This window comes from Anopheles gambiae, chromosome 2 (genome assembly GCF_943734735.2).
Source record: "Anopheles gambiae chromosome 2, idAnoGambNW_F1_1, whole genome shotgun sequence".
Classification (NCBI taxonomy): Eukaryota; Metazoa; Arthropoda; class Insecta; order Diptera; family Culicidae; genus Anopheles; species Anopheles gambiae.
Window position 1 is genome coordinate 28,845,119 of NC_064601.1, and position 18,920 is coordinate 28,864,038.

The window sequence follows — 18,920 nt, forward strand, 5'->3', positions numbered from 1 at the left end:
TGTATATACTTGGGCTCGAGGGGATGGGAGTAGGGAGCGTAAAAAGCGGCCAGATTCGGTCCCGATCGATCGTTCGTCGCACAACGTTCTGTGGCGCACAATCACGCTCGCGCACTCTTCTTGCCATGTCTCCAGCGCGCTTCACACTGGCGAAGGGTTACAGCACCACAGCCCAGCCGGACTTGAGGAAGGATGGTGATAGTAGTAGTAGTAGTAGTAGTAGTGGAGGTGGTGGTGGTAGTGGTGATGTTGATGCGCCATCATGCCGGGCGCTTTAATGCCGATCATTCATCAAACCACCAATCGGCGCATCACGACGTTCGCGGGTTCGTGTCCTGGTGTTCTGGTGTCTTGTCCGTAGTGAGTCCTTTAAGTGAGCTATTTTTTCCCCGTGTTTAACAGTTCTACCCTACAATGCTTTTGTACTGTGTTGGCAACGATGGGCTTCTAATCTTCTTAGGCGCTAGCAGTGCTATTCTTTCGGGCAATTTAACAAGTGGAGCAATAACACAGAACCGCACGCAACTAAATGTCTACAAACTAGCCTCTAATAAAATGGTGCTCTACACCTACATTACTGGTACCGCTGCGTACCTGCCGAATGGAAGTGACCAGTAGGGGAATGAATATGGCAAATGTTAAAACAAAACAAAACAAAAATCTATTCCTAATTACGAGCAATGGCAAGTTAATTAAAAGGAAAAAGGAAAGGATATTCCATTCGTTTGCTTGGCGCTTTGCTGCCCCTACAACAAAACAAACTAGAGTTCAGTGGAAACCGTTGGTCTGCTATATCACATGTACTAACTGTGAACTAAAAGGCACATGTTGCTGTTACGTTTACTCCTTTGGAACGTACGAAATAGTGGAAATGTTTGTGTTGGTTTCGATGAGTAAGATATGCCCATTTTGCGAGCCTAGTCATCATTCTCAAACCTTGCGCTTGCTACTTCTTTTTTGGGCCTGTGTGGGTAAATATAGTATGTAATGTTTGTATGTGTAGGTGTGTGTGTGTGTGTGTGTGAGGGTCTAGGTCCTTGCACTTCGGTTCCTTTGGTGGAACGAGGTCGCTTAATAGTGATGATCGATCACGTTTTCAACCGAGCCCATGGGATATGCGCATTGCAGAAACTGCGTGTATGTCGATTGCAGGTAGGGATTACCTGGAAGAGTAAAGCGTTTATTTTGGGTCAAATCGGTGTCCTTTTTATTGCTGTGACGGTGACGGTAGAAGCTGTATGGAGAGCAGCAGAGTGCTCATTTGAACTTGATTGTTTTTTTCTGCGTGTTTCGCGTTTCTTCTTTGGTTCATTTGGTTGCGGATGATTTGAAGTTGTTATTGTTATTTGCTGTTTAGCAATACATGATGCGACGTTGAATATGATATCTTAAGTTGTTGTTTGATTGTTTTATTTGTTTTCTTTTTGGCTAGTTTGTAAAGTTATGTGAAATTCCTTTATGAAAACTATTGATACTGTTTCCAGCGATCGATGAGGTAGAAAAGCTTTGCTAACAAAACTTGTTAGCAAACGCTTGTTTGCCCTCCAATTAACGATTTATACGTTACAGATGAGTGTGGTACGAAGGTGAGCGAAACATGATGAACGCAATGAGACACGGGAATTGCAATCACTTAAAGTTTGTACAAAATATTTACATTTGAAAAATCTTAAAAAGCTAATCAATACTTGATCTCCAACCGTTGAATTGCAAGGGAAGAACGTATATGTTTGACATATTTACATGAACGATTTAACAAGACTTAGGTTTTGCGCACACAATAGTGCTCACCACAAACATAGGCGTGTGGAAACCTTTATTCCATTGTACAAGATTTGTACAAAATAATTTGATTTTGAGCATAAGCATAGCAATCATGAGTGGAAAGTTGTTTCATTGAAGACATTCTCACAATCCCGTTCGCTGCTAATTTATCAACGATATCTTCATGTTGATAGAAAACATAATTGAGCTCATTTGGTTGTTTTTCAGCAGGTTGCTTTTTCGGTGTTAGTCTGTGATGGCTGTTGACTGATTTGTTGTTTTGATTGAAGATGAACGAAGTGACGAATTCGATGACGTTGGTTGGGTTCCAGAAGAATCCGCGACGTACATGGTTTGGTGGAGAGCGCATGATGAAGATAGAGAGAGAGAGAGTTGGTGTGTGTGTGTGTATATGATGAGACAGAGCAGAGTGCAGCAGCGTTAGATCGGCCAGTAAAACAGATCGTTGCGGACACGATCGAAAGAACGGCATTGATGTCACCGAAAAAAGTATAATACATCAGGGGAGTGAAAGAAGAGAACCAGATGCCAAGCAGGATGTGGTAGTGTGTTTTTTAGGAGGATGGAGCATTGGATGCATTAAACGTGATGAATATGATCGGTTAGGTTTGTGCGAGTAGTGTGAAGTATGTGGCGATGCAATGGAATGGAAAAATGCTTTCAGGGTTTTTTGTTGTTGTTGTGATAAATCCAAACATATTGATAAACAATGGATAAATGATAATGGTATATGCATGAGAATGGAACCGACGCTAACGGCGACGCAGTATAAAACACCGTGTAGGCCATGTGTTAATGGTGTAGTCTGTGTGCGTGTACGTGTACTGGTAATCGAAAAACGGAAGGTTTCTTTCGCCTAAATCGCATGGCTGTTCGTGGCCATTTTGATGTCCCACCCCAGAGCAAAAACAATTAAGAAGAAAAAAAACCACACACACACACATCTTGCACACACGCACACATTCTCCTACATGCACACACACACCCTTGGGGCCTTTGTTGCCGGAGGAACTTACCGAGGATGGCACCTACGATCACTTCCGGGATTTCGACGTTCTTCTCCTTGCTCGTGGTCATCTCGGCCGGGGTCGGGCTCTTGCTGAGCGAGCCGAGCGTTTGGGCGGCCGCGTTCAGGGCGCTCGGGTTGCCGAGCCCGAACGCATTGTTGTTGATCGAGATCGGGGTCGCCGCCTGCGTGCCCGGATGCCGGAACGGATCGAACGTGGTCGGATCGTAGCGATCGATGGCGGTAGTGCGAGGCGTCGCCGTGCCCGCCCCGTGCAGGTACGAGTCGAGGTTGAGCTGACCGACGGCACCGTACACGCCGGTGGCGGCCGAGGCAGCGGCCGCCGCCGCCGCCGACGACTGTTGCATCTCCGGCATGCCCAGATAGCCGAGCGTGGTCGAGTGCGTACCGTTCTGCAGCCCGACACCGATGCCCAGGACGCCATACTTTGCCAGCACACCGAGCGCGGCATGCACCTCAGCCGTGGCCGTGTCCGAGTAGCCGGACTGTCTCATGGCACTCTGTCATGATCGAAGAAGGCGAAGAAGAGAACAAAATAGAGAGTTAGAAGAGAAGAGGGGGAAACATGTTTCACATTAGTGGCGACTATTAACTTCCGGCTCCAGGATTTATAAACGCGTTGTACATATTAAAAACAAAAAAAAGTGGGAAAACACTGAGAAGGGATTCACAAAACAAACAAGCTGTGGTGGTAGGTGGGACAGGGGAAAGTATGTGCACACGTTGACGCTTGATCAGCTTGATGCACCAAAAGCTGTACGTCAGCCAAAGGTTATAGGGAACCGGATACTGCGTTCCGATTCCTTCGCCAGCACGCAAGAAGCCAAGATCTTTGAAGATACCGTGAGCTTGGAAAGTTTAGAAGGATGTGCGAGGGCGCAACATCCTATGAAGATTATCATGTGGTGCTTGTCGAAACTGAGGCAAATGGTTGAATTCAGAGGTATGTTTCATGATGCCGTAGAATGAGCAAGTTAATGCACACGAAAACAGAGGAAATTGATGGATTCGCCCAGGACAAGAAGAGATTACAGTGACGATTGATGAGGTGCTTCAAAACGTGTGCTCGATCTGCCGATGCGCGGAGAGCAAGTGCCACATGTACATCTATACATTGTTTTTAAACATTTAAGCACGTCCATTTTAGCGCTACTGGTCCCTGTCGATGCGTATGCGTAGTGATGCTGCTAGCAACGTGATTAAGTTTGGTTAGATAGGGATAGGGATAAAAAGAGAGTGAGAAAGAGAGACAGAGAGCAGAAGAGAGGTTTGGTGGTGGCACACAAAGGTGAACTGAAGATGAAAACTGAACAAGAGCACACACATTCACAGGAAAGGGAAACTTCCCTCCCTATGCAAGTTTAGCAGCAAAAATGCTTCGCCACCCATGGGCACAGGGACAACGCTTCGAGAGGCGCGTGAACAAAATGAAGGGATGGAAAACGAATGGCAGCTGCGCAAAAAAAAAATGGTACACGTAACAGTGGGACGCCGAGGGAGAGATGGGAGGGAAGGAATGAACGCAAAAGGATGTTTATAAACAGGAGCCGCAGAAATAGTAAACACAAACAAAAGACTATACACAAAAAAAACGAAAGAGATAAACGAATGAAACGTTTGATTCTACCTTAATATGATCAAGCAATTGTGTGGTAACGGTAGGATTAGTCTGTGGTGATGGTGCACCTAGGTTTAATGACAGATTGAGCCCGGTGCCGTTGACCAGCAAACCGGTGGCCGCCGCATTCGGCAGCGGCCCGCTGATGGCGGAGTTGAGTGAGGCGGTGCTCGAGCTGAAATTGGGATTCTGTGAGGCGGCGAATGGCGAACCAGTGGGGTTGAAGTTGGCCACCGGTCCGTTGATGTCTGCGTATGATACGTTCAAGCAGGTGCCGGATGAGGGATCTTCGACGATCTTGGCCAGGATCATCTTGCATGCAATCCGGTTGTTCTCCTTCTCGCCGATGATCGTGATGCAGCGCTCCTGCAGCGTCAGGTCTTTCGGCTTCTGCGAGATCTGCACGTAGGAGCCGGACTCCTCCTTGATCTGTTTGATGTACGCACCGGCCTTACCGATGATCATGCCCGCGGTCGTGTTCGGCACCAGTATCTTGACCTGCTTGTCGCGCTCCTGGGCCTGCTTCGCGTCCGCCTCGGTGAGCGCTTTGGTAATGTCGGGCTTCTCGCGTATCTTGTCGGTGATAAAATCGAGCACGGCCAGGATGCCCTCGACCGTGCCGCTAATGAGACAGATACGCTCGGTGGTACCTTTTGGAGATGAAGAAAAGTGAGTACAACATGAGAGAGAAAGAATAGAGAGAGAGAGAAGGAGAAAGAGAGAGAGAGAGAGAGAGAGAGAGAGAGAGAGAGAGAGAAAAGTTGATGAGCCTGAATGATGACAGAAGTACTTTTTACAAAATGGTTTGCCCTTTCCGTATCCTGTGTGGAATGCTAAATGTACTGAATTGTGAGAATGGGTAGAGTAGAGGGGACAGTTGGTGAAGGTGTGGAAGTGTTCCTATCAACCGCGTTCAATGTTTGGTGCCTGCTGTCGAACATGATCGTTGAGCATGATGACGAATCAAACCATTAGTTACACAGTATGACAGCATAGCAAAATGCACTAATACGTGACACTTTTCTTTCGTCTGTTGTTTTCAAATAATACCAATTTATCTCTAATTATTACAAAATTTTCACATTCACGAGCCGCACATTCAGCATTCAGCGCATTTACTTTTCGACGTCCTGAAAAAAGGTTTCTTGCGAAGGGGTCGTTTTTTTTTCCTTGTGCAACTTAACGATGCGTTGATGCGTGATAAAGTATTCACATATATTTGAAAACAATATTCCATGAATTGGTTGCAGCGGTCGTGATAAGTAAATTGAATAAAAACACATCAATAACACATTACTATTAACACCAAAATGCCAAATGACAAATGCGATAGGAAGGATAATGTAGCGGCTTTGCTCAACTTGAATGATGTGCGTATGCGGTTGTGGCAATGTGTCGGCGACGCGCAGAAACGCAAAAGAGTGTAAGTACAGTACACACATAGATTTAATGAATGAAATGGAGCGAAAAACAAACATTGAAATACACTGTTCAATGGGTTCGGCATGGTAGTACAAATATTATTACACGCTTCAATGTACAACAAAACTGGAAACAAAAAAAAACTGTTTGGTAGCTACTAATTAACTGAATGTATCTATCAGAAACATTTCCTTACGACGTCATAGCATGTTATTCAATCGTATTTCCAATACGACAGCATTGCAAAACAACGGAGTAAGAATGAAAGCGCGGACATAGAAGAGAACAAAAAACACGAAAAGGTCGGGAAAAAGTAAGCAGCAGTCGGTAACATAGAGAAAGAAAAGGTGCGAGAGGGTGTGAGAAGGGTAAAGATAGAAAAATAGGGCAGACAGCAGAAGGCATGTGTGTTTGTATGCGATCGGAATACATACCGGGATAGAAGTCGTGCGCCTTGGACATCTTCACCCGGGCACCGGCATCCTTCTGTAGCGAGGCGATCGTTTCGCCGCCCTTGCCGATGATGGCACCGGCCGCGACCGACGGTACCAGCGTCTTGAAGTGATAGTTGTCTCCGCCGCCATTGGTAGCTGTGGTAGTGGTGGCGGTGGTAGTTCCCGTAGCTGCAAAGAAAGCAAGATGACATATAGATTACTAACGGTGTGTGCAATAGTGTAAGGTGAGGGGTACATCAAAGCAAGGAATGTTCACAACTGGTCAAGATATCAAGATGTTGAGACGCGCATTCGCTGTACTTCTGTATGTTTGAGTGAGCTCTGTTTCATTGTGGTAGCTTCAGCGTTGTCCATTCTCAAGGTAATGACGTTCGAACACAAGGCACAATAAGATGCAAACATTATGCCACAGACTCTTTGAAGTTTGTTTCACTTTTTTGGTAAAAAAATGTTGAGCGCTCCGAAGAATGTTTTTACGCCAGATCTTTCCCCTTTCGCGTCCAAAGCCCCCCCCCCCCCTGCGTATGGTAGGTGGTATAGACCCGATTGCTGTATACGTTTTACTTCCTTCTGCGAATGTCACGGTCGCCCCGATGACCTCAGCCCCAAAGGGGCAAACAGAACGGAATATGCAAATAATATACAGACGGGGAGAAACCTGTCGTACGTGTTCCGTCCTCTTACAGCAAGCTAGTAAGCCAACCCTACCACACACATCGGGAGTGTAGTTTGACATTACGCTTGGAGCAGACAAAAAAAGCCAAACCAAACATTACTTCAAACTAAAACACACACATACAGTGCCCGACCCATGTTTTAAATCTCGCCAATTCCTACTGGGCCAATGGGGTGGGTGTGGGTTTGCGTCGAAGAACCGTCTAAGACATAAAAACCCACTCACCCCACAAAAACCCATCCCGCAAGGTGGAGAAGTGAGCAAAGAGTGCGTGTATTGGCAAAGATTGCGGAATTGCCAATTGCTCGATGCTACTCCGTAGAAGGGGAGTCGCTACGATAAAAAAGTACACAAAAAGGTTTCGCTGCACAACTCTTACCCACCACCGCTCAATGGCACAATCAGTTGACGGATGGTGAAGCAGTCGGTGGGTGTGTTTTGAACCATGGGCTACACGGTTTCACTTTCGCGACTCTTTTCACTTTCGTTTAGTGGGAAAGAGGGATGGCGAAGAGCGGCAGAGATACGAGATTTTTCATTGATTGATTGCCGTCACGGTGATTGATTTGGAAGATGTTAGCATTAAGTTAGCATCGTGCTGGAGCTTTAAGGAAGATGGTAGTATTGGTTTTCGTGAATTTACTGAAAATGAACAAACAATGTGCTACATTCTAGAACTGCACAATGCTCTGACTACCCCAGTGCATAAAACTCGCAGTTGCTCCAAATTACTTGAAAAGATTTTCATTGGCTACAAACGCACTGACCGAGGCAGAGGACGAAAAACAAGTACCATCAAACTTCTAGTTCATTTAAAAAACACTGTAGCAGATCGTGCTCTATCAACGAGTTGCTTTAATCTCCATGATTCACCACTCCAGCTCCACTTCCACTGCATGCAGGGCGAGAACATGGAGCGGAGGCTTTAGCGTTAGAGCTGCCTTTTCTCTTCCACTCCTGAACAGTGGGCTTTGTTGGATACTGCTGCTTTTACGCTTCATTTGGTCCTTTTCGCTATGTTATGTGTGTAGATGTTCTTGTATTCTGTTTTGGCACACTAGCACATGTTTCGGATTTTTATCCAAACTGCAAAATCCCAGTCACGGTGTGCTCACAGCACACTACTAGCGGGCAGGCAGGTCCTCATCATGGCTAGGAGGCAATAAAAGTTAATTGTGTTTTTCCCTAGTGGACGACCTGCTTTTTGCCGCTGTCCGTATGTGTCTGTCGGTGTGTATGTTTGTGTTGCGAAGGAAGAACTCGGTAGAACATAAGCTGTATCCAGCACGTGCAACATTATCTAACACACTCTGGTTCAAACAATCAGGTTCCGGGTGAGACAGATAGCAAAAAAAGAAAACCCGAGCTCCACTAGCAACCCCACGGAAAACTGTTAATGTCACGTACGAAAACTAACATTATCCTTCCTTCCGGGGCGATTCAAGCAGCGAACTGTTTTGTTGGAGCATTGTGAACTCTCTACGGATTTTTGCTTTTCATTTGCGAACAAACGGTGGGTGCGCTGCACTGTGCACGTTTAGGATGAAGAGAGAAACTTTTTCCCGCACATTGTGTTGTAGGGCAGTGGTGCTTTAAATGAATAATAATGAAGTTTTCGGAACATGAAACAGATCCCCTGTCCGGAAAGTTTGGCTTGCATCTCGTCGGGAAAAGTTTAGATTCAATTTCTGCTTTCGTGTTCTTCAAAGCGAACTATGTATGCAAGTGTATCTATTTATTTTATAGATTCAGGATGATGATATTTTATATTTATCAGGTATTTTCTAATTTCAATACTAAATCCATTAAGTGCTAGATCCTCTCTCCCAAACGCCGCTATTTATTACACGTGCCTCATCATGCACCCGACGGGAAATTCAATATAATCAGCATAAATAAGGCAAAGCGAATGGAATAACGATACCATTAATCATGAAGTAATGGAGAATAACGAAAATACATCAACAGCAATCCACTGCACTCGGCTCTACCGGCACCCGCCCCCATCGCTAAGCACCATCTAGTAATGATTGTAATGACCATAATGCTTGCACCAACATCGCCCAGCCTGATGGAACGCGTACGGTGAAGCATACGATCGGAGGAAGAGGACGGAAAAAGGAAAGAGCACTAAATTACACCCTCCTGTTTCGTTGGGTGACACATCTAAGACCTCGGCTGGTGCTCGAGACCCAACTAATGATAGTTGCTTTTGATGTACCCCTTCTCTTTCTCTCTCTCTCAAGCGATTGTCTGGCAATGTGAGAAGTTAGATGACGAGGTTGCGACAATCGACGTGCGGCCGGTTTCTCGGTCAGGGTCAGCACGATGACAAGAGCCACCGAGCAGGCCCAAGCCGTTCTAACCTACTAGCCTACTGTCTTGAAACTCGACCCGATGACTAGGTTCGATCGAACGGCCGTCGGTGTTGGCGCAGCTGAATTGAAGGTTGAAGTAAATTAAGTTAAAGCTGCTCAACGGCAACAAGAAAACAGTTCCTCTTTCAATGTGATGATGGGGTATATTTTTTTTTTTACTTTTATTATTATTGCAATTGTGTGTTAATTGCTGTGTTACGTATAATTTGTGCAACTGATCGTATAAACAATCAAGCAATCGTTAGAAGCAAGGTTTATATAGCAAAAAGCACATCTTGTTCGTTTTTTTTTAAAATAAATCTAACGTTTCAACCACCACCATCAGCGATGGTGCGACATTTTCAGATGCTCCCGCAACAAGTGTCAAAAAGAATCGAGCGTTGTTCTCGCAGTCCTTCGCAATCCGAACCCCAGATATTTCTTGGTGTCGGACTTTGATTCGATTCGATAATGAAAACGAACAAAGCGAACTGTTTGTTTCAAGCGCGTTCCGTATTTACATATATGTAATGGGGACAGCAATCGGGGGACGAGCAATACGAGCAGCGAGAGAGAGAGAGAGAGAGAGAGAGAGAGAGAGAGAGAGGGAGAGAGAGAGAGAGAGAGAGCAGTTTTGGGTAAAGGGCGAGCTTGAGCGGTGTTTTTTATTTCTTATTCTTCTATAGCACTACCTTGTTGCGACACTATTTTTAGTACCCAGCAGCCCGTCGGTCGGGTCGAGAAGGGCATCAGAAGAAGATGGGCAGTAAGATGGGTAGACCGCGGGCGCGCGCGCGCGTGCGATTGTGACCGGTACTAATTGCGTTTGTTTTCTGATATTGCAGCCGTCGTCAGCATGAAGATGCGACGTGACCGAAACGACAACCGGCGCTACATTCCGCCCAAGGCAGCCGCCCAAAACCGGTCAACGAGTCCAAAACGAGCACGAAACAGAGGGCCCCAAAACCGAGCTACGAGGCGGGCAAGAATGAAGCAAAAGTAAAAAAAAGCTCCTTCTCGACGCTAATAAAATTTGAATAATAAAAAAACACCCGTAGCCCTCCCCGAATCAAGTCCAAGGTCTCGGTGGATACGGTCGCGACCGTTGATTGCGTCAATGTTCGTTAGTTTGACGCGTGGAGAGCTCGGGAAGGGGAAGGGGGAAACTGCATGGAACAACAAAAAACGTGATTCGGCATGAGCACGGCCAATGCACATTGTCACTGGGCAAAAGTTGTGTTTGCCACGCTATCGTAGACGGTGGTGCTGCACTTTTCGGAACACCGGTAGAAGCCAGCGGAACAGAATGGAAAAAAAACCCGCCGAAAGCTTATCCGTCACGTGTACGTACGTACGATGACTGCTGGCCGTTTGCTTTTCAGTGGAAGGTACAAATGCAGCCTTGCAGCTAACGTCCGATTGGGATTGGGATGGATGCGTTTGTAAGCATTGGAGATGCTTCTGGTACTGGGAGGACGTTTTGTTCTGTTTGTGCTCGTTACGGCGGAAGATGCCTGATGGATGCTTTATGACTACAACCTAAAAACATCTACAAAACTACAACCATTTGTTCAACAATAAGCAACACAAAGTTTTGCAAAAAAACCAATTCAAACCAATTTGTCAAACACTTAGACATTTAAATCAGTCCTACAATAAAGACGCTTCGCGTGAGGGATTTAATTGCAATTTACGTCATAATCTGGGTGAAGCAATAACATTGAAACCACATCGGTCAATTGCTTGCCTTAAACCGCTCTCATAAATCCACCCATTCTGTACAACTCCCAAACTCTCAACAGACGCTCTTCTGGCTTCTGTTTTACGCAATGGAACACTCAATAAACCGTGCCCAACCGTGGGTGCAATGTAAAATGCCATAAAAGTTATGAGCAGATAAAAAACACACATAATCATACCCCCAAGCAAGGTATGCGGTGCATGTTTTTTCCCTTACCCATTTGGATAAACATCACCAGCATCGATATTACCGGGGCTTGGGCGACAAACGATCGCTTGAAAACGGGGAGCAAAACGCGAGGAGAAAAAGTTTTTCGTGCCACCAGAAACGAATTGGAAACGGAGCGTTATCAAATGATGGCTTGAAACTGTTGATCTTCCGTTTCCGCATCAGCACACAGTGGGTGATGGTGAGTTGAAAAGCTCGACAGTAAAAATTACACACACTCCCTGTCCGCGGTTCGGAAGTTTTCCCAAAGTTCTACTGTGCCCGCCAAACCCCTTTCGCAATCGTTCGGCTGTGTCGTTGAGTGTTCCAGCGATGGTGATAAGCGATCGTGCCACAGGAAGGGAAGGGCGGATTCAATGTGAAGGGTAAAAAATAATGTAAGGTGAACACAGCATCAACGCTAAAGTACGCAATAAAATTCATTGCAAGAGTGATTGAGACAGTGGGAGAGAGAGAGAGAGAGAGAGAGAGAGAGAGAGAAGTGGAGAGATTATTATTCGGTGCCGGTGGTGAGCTCAACCGACCGAATATCCGACGATTATGATTATTATTGAGACCATACGAAAGGGTAACCAGGCACTGCCAACGGGAGTGTGAAACGGTGATAATGGTGATGAAGTTTGGAAAATGATTGCCATTACCGGAGCATCGGGGTGGAGTGTGTGTGATTGTGGCCTTTTGCCGTTGATTTGTAACATTGAGCGGCTGGTGGGCTGGCATGTTTGCACTGGCGGCAAAGTGACACATACGCGCGTGTGCGGGTTCGGTTGATTTTCGCTTTATATTGTGTACGTGTGTGTTACAACTTTCTGTCGCTTCTTGCAGATAGGCAGAAACGGAAAAAAACTTTTACACCAAATTCTCCGAATCCAATGAAATCAATAGAATAAATGAAAGGCACACTGAACCACCATTATATGCTCGACATCATCTTTCTACCATCACCGATAATGATTGCGACAAAAGTTTCCCTCCTTTACGGGTAAAGTTGTACAAGCTGATGTGTGTACACATGTACTTCCATTGCCTGAAACGTCTGACGTTAATGACAGCAAATTAAAAGCATTTTTTCACCGAATACTGGGGGACAAACGGGAACAAAACGCAACTTCAATGCACGGTGTCACTTTGCGAACCATACCAAGTTTAAGTAATAACTACAAGCACGTGACACAATTGTTCATTGGGAAAGTGCTGGAAACATCAACAGCACTTTTTGTGAATCAGCTCAACGTACTCGACGACTAAGTGTCTGGCAATGCTCATCGTTTGCCGTATGTTTATGTTTCGATTTCTCCCAAAAATGTGCCTACCATTTGTGATCGAACGATCGATATTGCATGCACACGTGAAGCGGTGCACTCGGCACAGTTACTGGGAACAACAAAACGGAAAATCAATTGCCAGCAATTGAGCTCAATCTGCGGGGTATATGAGAGGGCAGAGAAAATAGGCCGCTTGAAAACAGTGACACACTTAATTTAATAACAGTGCAGTTTCAAACTAGTCATGAAGCAATAGGGAGCAATTTGGTGGTTAGATGTAGAGATAGCTGGAAACATGATTTAGATGCCTACCGGTGAGGCCCACTTCAAAGACATCATTTCTATTCTTGACCAGTCGCCAAACCATAATATTGGAACCAAAAACTCTGCATCAAGTGATCACATGTAATCAGTGAAACCAAATTAAAGTAAAAAGTTCAGTCAACGCATGGCCGCCTCGCTAACCAAATGGCTAGCCATTTCCTACATACTTATGCTTTATTGCAGTGTCATAAAACGTGCCAAACCGCTAAACGCTTCTTGCGTCGAATCTTGCGCCGCACGAGCGCAAATTTCATCGAAAGATTCGCCCGGCCCCTTAATGTTGACACGCCATCAAAAATTAAATGCACATGCAAATTCTGCAGCAAACGGTGCGAAAAATAAGCCCCAAACATTTTTCGACCGTGCCGCGTCGTTTGTGTCTGCGGTGGTCTGTGTTTGCATTGCTTTTTTTTTGTCTGCGGACAGTTTTCATCTTTTCGGCAGCTCAAATCTCCCATCACGACTGACTGGGTGAATCCCGCAGGTGAGGCGGCGATGCTGATGTTTCGACCATGTCGATTCCATTTGCCTGATGGCTTTATCGCGAAAAACTCCACCACTTCGATGCGTGTACAGGGCACGTGAACTCGCAAATGCGAAATGCGGTGCACGAAGATTAAGAAAAAAAGCAACAAAATAAAAACATTGCCAATACCCAAGACACATAACCGAGCCGCGTACACCTTATTTTTTATGCGCTCGTAAATGTTACTGGTTGGGCGCGTTATTATTACTTTTATTGCACGGGCCCAGCGACGGAGTTAGTGAGTGAAATCGCGCAGGGCGCCGACGGTGGACATGCAGACGAAGCGGGGAAGAAGCAAGGATGGACCCGAGTCTGCACACACCGAGAGTGCTCCCGACAACGAGGTGAAGAAAAATCTGATTTTATGCTCACCCGGCCATGCTAACGACGGTGGCGGCAATGGCGCTACGCGCGTGAGGTGCGGTTAGAATTGGATGAATGTTTGGGCATAGAAGAGGGAATTATTTTTAGTGCGTACTCGAGGGCAACCAGGGTCTGTGTGGAGTGGTGGAAGAAGCGCTGCGAGAGTGACGATCGTTCTTGTCCTCGTGGTTACGAGTGTCCGGTAATTGTACACATCATGGTGCAGGGATGATGGGGCAAAAGATGGGTTCTGACGGGTTGACCACGAGATGGTGGCGATGGTTTGGTTGTGGTTTTCCGTGCTTGATCTGCGATTTTATTCGTGGCATGTAATAACGATGATAACTGTTACGCATTTTAAAGCGGAGGAAGCAAGCAGATCCTCGCCCGCAAATGGCTTGACCGGTGTATAATCTTAATACTTGTAAATCCCCGTTCGCACGTATTTAAATCCACTTCCAACCATCAAAGCAAAAACTGCAGTTAATTACACTCATCAAGACTCGCTCGGTTGGAAAAATATCGCTTTTATGAGCATCTAACAGGCAGTAAAAGTGCCAAGGGAGAAAACAAAAGGGAAACATGTATTAGCCTGTTTTCTGCCCCGCTGCTCGCTATGGTACTCGGGCGGTGTGTGAAATTCTAACCCTCCCGCTGAACTTAACACCATTGGAAGCAAATCAAACAAGAAGAGCGTTACATCCTCCACATTAACGCTCGGTTGTTGTTGGTTTTTTTTTCTCTCTCCCCAATTCCTGACAGCAACTCTACTTCTCAAGACTCTATCAGGCAATGATGTGCGATGGGCCATTCTGGCCCATATTGTGTGGGCGAAGGTGTCGGACACTTGACAGGATCGCTTCAGCATTTTGGGGGGGGTGAAGAAAAGTTAGATACGGTCGTCTGCACCAGCCGCCTTCCCTCTTGAAACCATAGCTGCTCATACGATCATGAAATGGTGTTGCCGAGGGTAAGTGTTGGTTCGATTGCAACCGTCAGTATGTTCAAGTTTCCAGATGCCCAACGGGTCCAGAAAACGATCAGAAAAAAAAGAAACCCTTTCGTTCGTGCGTGTGGTAGGGAAGATCAGAGAGAGGTTTTCATTTTATTAATTTTTTGTTGTTGTTGGCTTTACTTGAGAGTGAGCGGTGAATGAGTTTAAGCATTCGTTTGATGGATGGATGAATTGCACAAGACGAACGGGAAAACACCCATCAAGCCGGCAGATGAAGCTATCATACAGGGGGTGAGTCCATGGGATGTGTGTCATGCTATTAAAGTATCTTAAAATGTGCGTCACTTCTGGCTCATCGTATTGCCTCACGCCATGCTCGGGCGTGTCGTTTGCCAGCCGATGGATGATAATTGAAATCACATGTTTCTACTATGCTGCCGTTTGAGCAGTTCATTCCGATGTGAAGTGAGTGCTCCAAAGAGTGGTTGGTTCTGTTTAATTGGTCACAACTGAATGAAGCCCATCTTTGATCAAATTGTAAACGCTTTAGCTGAATGAGAGCTTCTGAAAACAGCAAACATTACTAATTGATTCACCGTACGGAAGAAGCGAAAATGGTACCTCGTTTGTAGGTACGTTTTACCAAAAGTTTGACCTTTTCAGAGCCATCAAAGTGTCGTAGCTGTGCGGATTACCGGGGCGCTGCTTTGCCCCCGGTGACCCATTAGAACACCTTTAGAGGATTAGATGATGCTCTCAGAACACACATATATATAAGGCAAGAGACTAACAAGATGACGTTTTACGAGCCACTTCCGGCGTATCCCAGGTCTCCTAGCGATGTGATGTCGGAAGGACAAATCACAACCGGTTTATTGCACTGACCGGCTCATGACCATTGGTGAACTCTGCTGTTTTTTTTTTTATGGCGCTTCGCTCGTAGCGCGTAGAGCATATGACACCAGCATAAGATGTGCTTCCCCTTTGGGGGTCAGTTGATGGACCGACGTTTTTGCGAGATTAGAGTGCGTGTCGGACCGGGGACACTTTTTTACTCACTCTACTACACTCATAACATACGGGGGATGGATCGTAAAGATTTCCCGCAAAGGTAAGAGTGCGCGCACAGACGCACAGCTTCCCGGCGCACCCGACCGTAGTTGGTGAGTAGGTGTCACTCGAGGGACCGTACGGGATAGGCCAACACACGACGCCACTCGTCGAAGAAGTTGCCGAGACTAATGATATGAAAATATTTACACATCATCAGAACCGAATGCCACTCCATGGGGAGCTGCCGGCGGTAGTGGTGGATGTGGTTCGTCCGGTTGCTTAGCAGCGTTGCTTCCCTGGGAAAGGTGAGGACGGGTTACTTTCTTCGGGAGAGGAAGGTACCAAAAAAGAACACACAAGCGCGCACTCAAACACGGATGAAAGTAGTGGGGCGCCTCGGAAACGCAACTTCTACAGAGCGGTGTGTCTTCCCCGTGTTTGTGTGTGTGTGTGTGTGTGTGTTTGTGTCACACGTCAGGGCAATTCGCTCTAATTAGTCTCCCGGTGGGGTGTAAGTATTATGGTTCAATGATGATGGCTGCATGTTGTTTTCGTTTGATGGATCACCGTGCAGAAAGTACTTCGGGAGATGCTCACGAGTAAATATGGGCTGGGGTTTTTGGTTTCGTTTTGATCGATTATCAACCTTTATTGCGATGAATAATGAGTGCGTTCAAAGAAATTTGATACCATGAATCCATGAATTTGAATCCATGAGCATTACGAGCTTTTGCTGATGTACCTTAGCAGTGTGTATTGATTTACCATTATCCCATTAAAAAACTTGCATGTAATCATTAGATAATTCAGCTTTAGTGAGATTCAAAGTATTAATTACAAATTTAAATATCCCAGCCGTAAAATATAATTCCAATGTGTGCAAATAATACAACAATAAAAATAAAATGTATGCAAACAAGTACAACACACAATTTATATTTTCAAAGGAAAAACTGTATTCTTCAAAACAAACTCCAAACAAACTCATCAAACAGCGAGGCACCTAATAACATGCACGTACAGCGTTTGGTGAAAAAATATTGCCACATAAAAAGCCACCATTAAGCCACGCGCAGGTTACAAAGCCAACCAGCGACAGACGGTCCTCCAAAGCAACGAGCCTCTCTCCCGACAGCTGTATTCCGTTTTTGCATGCGAGGAGAAGTAAATTTATCGTCGCTTTCAAAGCCCGACCAACACTACGGGGGCACGGTGTGTACAAATTTCCGGTATCACTGTTGCCTGTTCACTAGCCTGTCCCTCGCGCCAGGACGTCATGTCGACCGATCCAAACCTTTTGGCTCGATTCGCTTGTGTAGCATATTCTCAAGCACTACTTCTTGGTTGAAGTCATCGTCCCCCATCTCACCACACAAGGGGCAGCAGGTAAAAGCGTACGAAGAAAGTACACCTTTTGCTCAGCGAGCTAGAAGCGAGGACGGAAGTTTGCTCTAACGGAAAGCTTCCGACACACAATAGCAGCACAAAATGAAGCCGAACGCCTGTGTAGCCTGGGCAGAAATCCCACACGCTCTCTCGCTGCACCGTTTGCCGTGAACTCACAATCATTGATCCGTTTCCGAGGCTGTGGCTGAGCACTGTTCGGTGCAGGGTTGGTACGGGTTATGTCGGCAGGCATTTTGGGTTTCGCTTTATTCATGATTTACCACCGGCAGCTCCACTTAAAGCACTACTGGTGGGTGTATGGTGGGTGGCCGGATTGTTGCCCGAGCAAAAGATGAAGGCTTAATAGTGCAGGACCTTCTTCTTGACTTGAAAGGACCCGAAAGTGATCCATCCCGTTCAAGTACGACGCCACACCGACACATTCACGGCTGGCAGAACAATTGCACACACACATACAGACACAAAAACGCTTTCTCTAAAATACAGGAAGTGATTAGAAGCTGTACGAGTGGAAGGTTCCGCACAGGATGAGCTGACTGCTGAGATGGGTTTCCTGCAGCATCTGCAAGCCATGCGAAGGTTTTGTACCGTGGTGCCAGGTAAGGCACGACCCGGTTCGTCAGCAGAAAATAGCAGTAAACCACAACAACCACCATCTTCAGCCAGTGCCGATGTGCTAATCTGAACTATGTGGGAGTGGGTGTGTGTGTGTTTGTACGGTGTGGGAAGGGTTCTGTGTCTATTTTTAAATCCCTTGTTGGCGTAGACGCCTGATCTCGCTTGTGACTGGCGAGAGAGTTCCTACGTCCAGGAAGTTAAAGATGCAAAGGTTCTGGAAGTGGGAGCTCTTAGTGTTAACACTCCGATCGGTGACAGCCATCGTCAAGCTGTCAGACCTTTGCGAAAGAGAATGGAGCGTCAAGAGAACGCATGGAGGCATTTGTAACCAAAGAACGCATGGAGGCATTTGTAACCAATGGGGAGGGCGGCGATGCAGGAATCCGATCAAATTGTTTTTCACACTACATCATTCGAGGGGTACGCTTTTCTTTTTCGCTGCAATATAACGTCTCTGGGGGTTTTCTTGGTGGATTTTGAATGGAGTGTATTTATGTACTACTTTTCATTCCACAAAGAGAGATAGAGTAAGAGAAAGAAAGAGAGAGAGAGAGAGAGAGAGAGAGAAAGAGAGAGAGAGATAGATAGATAGAGAGGGGGGAGCATAAACGTCACCGGAAACAGGATTCAAGCAAGCGGAATTAAATTTCCAATATTCACAACATACTTCCGCACATCCGTGTCAGAAGACTTATACGAAAAATAGGGAAAAAATACTGGAACCTTGATATAGGACACTTTCAATTGTAGGAAAGCCCAGAAGGAAACAAAACAACATGCAAAGGAGACAGACAGGAATTAGCGTCTTGTTTTTTGGTGCTGTCAGCGAGCAATGGAATCGACATCAATTTCATCAAACGAAAGCCACCATTTATCGCTAAAGGCAACCATCATAAGAGTCGTAATGCCTTCCAAACGCAGCCTCGCGCGTCCGCAAACTGCTCGATGGAGTGGACTATTTTTATCTATTTGTTTGGCAATCGTGTAGCACATTGGCGTTTGATTTGCCCACATAAATCAGCGAACGAACGAAGCGCTCGTGAATGGAAATACCTCACTGAAGCACTTGCCCCCTTGTTTGTGTAAACAAATACAGCGCC

At 45.9% G+C, this 18,920-nt stretch overlaps 1 protein-coding gene across 36 annotated transcripts in view; it reads right to left on the reverse strand.

The window, feature by feature from the left end:
* LOC1273071 (RNA-binding protein Pasilla) overlaps positions 1-18,920 on the reverse strand; it is a 75,821-nt gene that overhangs the window by 6,265 nt on the left and 50,636 nt on the right. For 31 of the 36 annotated variants that reach the window (XM_061642123.1, XM_061642122.1, XM_061642114.1 and 28 more), the window contains 3 exons: positions 6,287-6,475; positions 4,440-5,080; positions 2,802-3,312 (listed from right to left, as the gene is read on the reverse strand). In XM_061642123.1, coding sequence (XP_061498107.1) covers positions 2,802-3,312; positions 4,440-5,080; positions 6,287-6,475 — 1,341 coding nt within the window. Of the gene's footprint in view, positions 1-9; positions 1,164-2,801; positions 3,313-4,439; positions 5,081-6,286; positions 6,476-18,920 lie in introns of those variants that run through there. The other 5 variants (XM_061642136.1, XM_061642113.1, XM_061642137.1 and 2 more) reach the window with 2 other exon arrangements.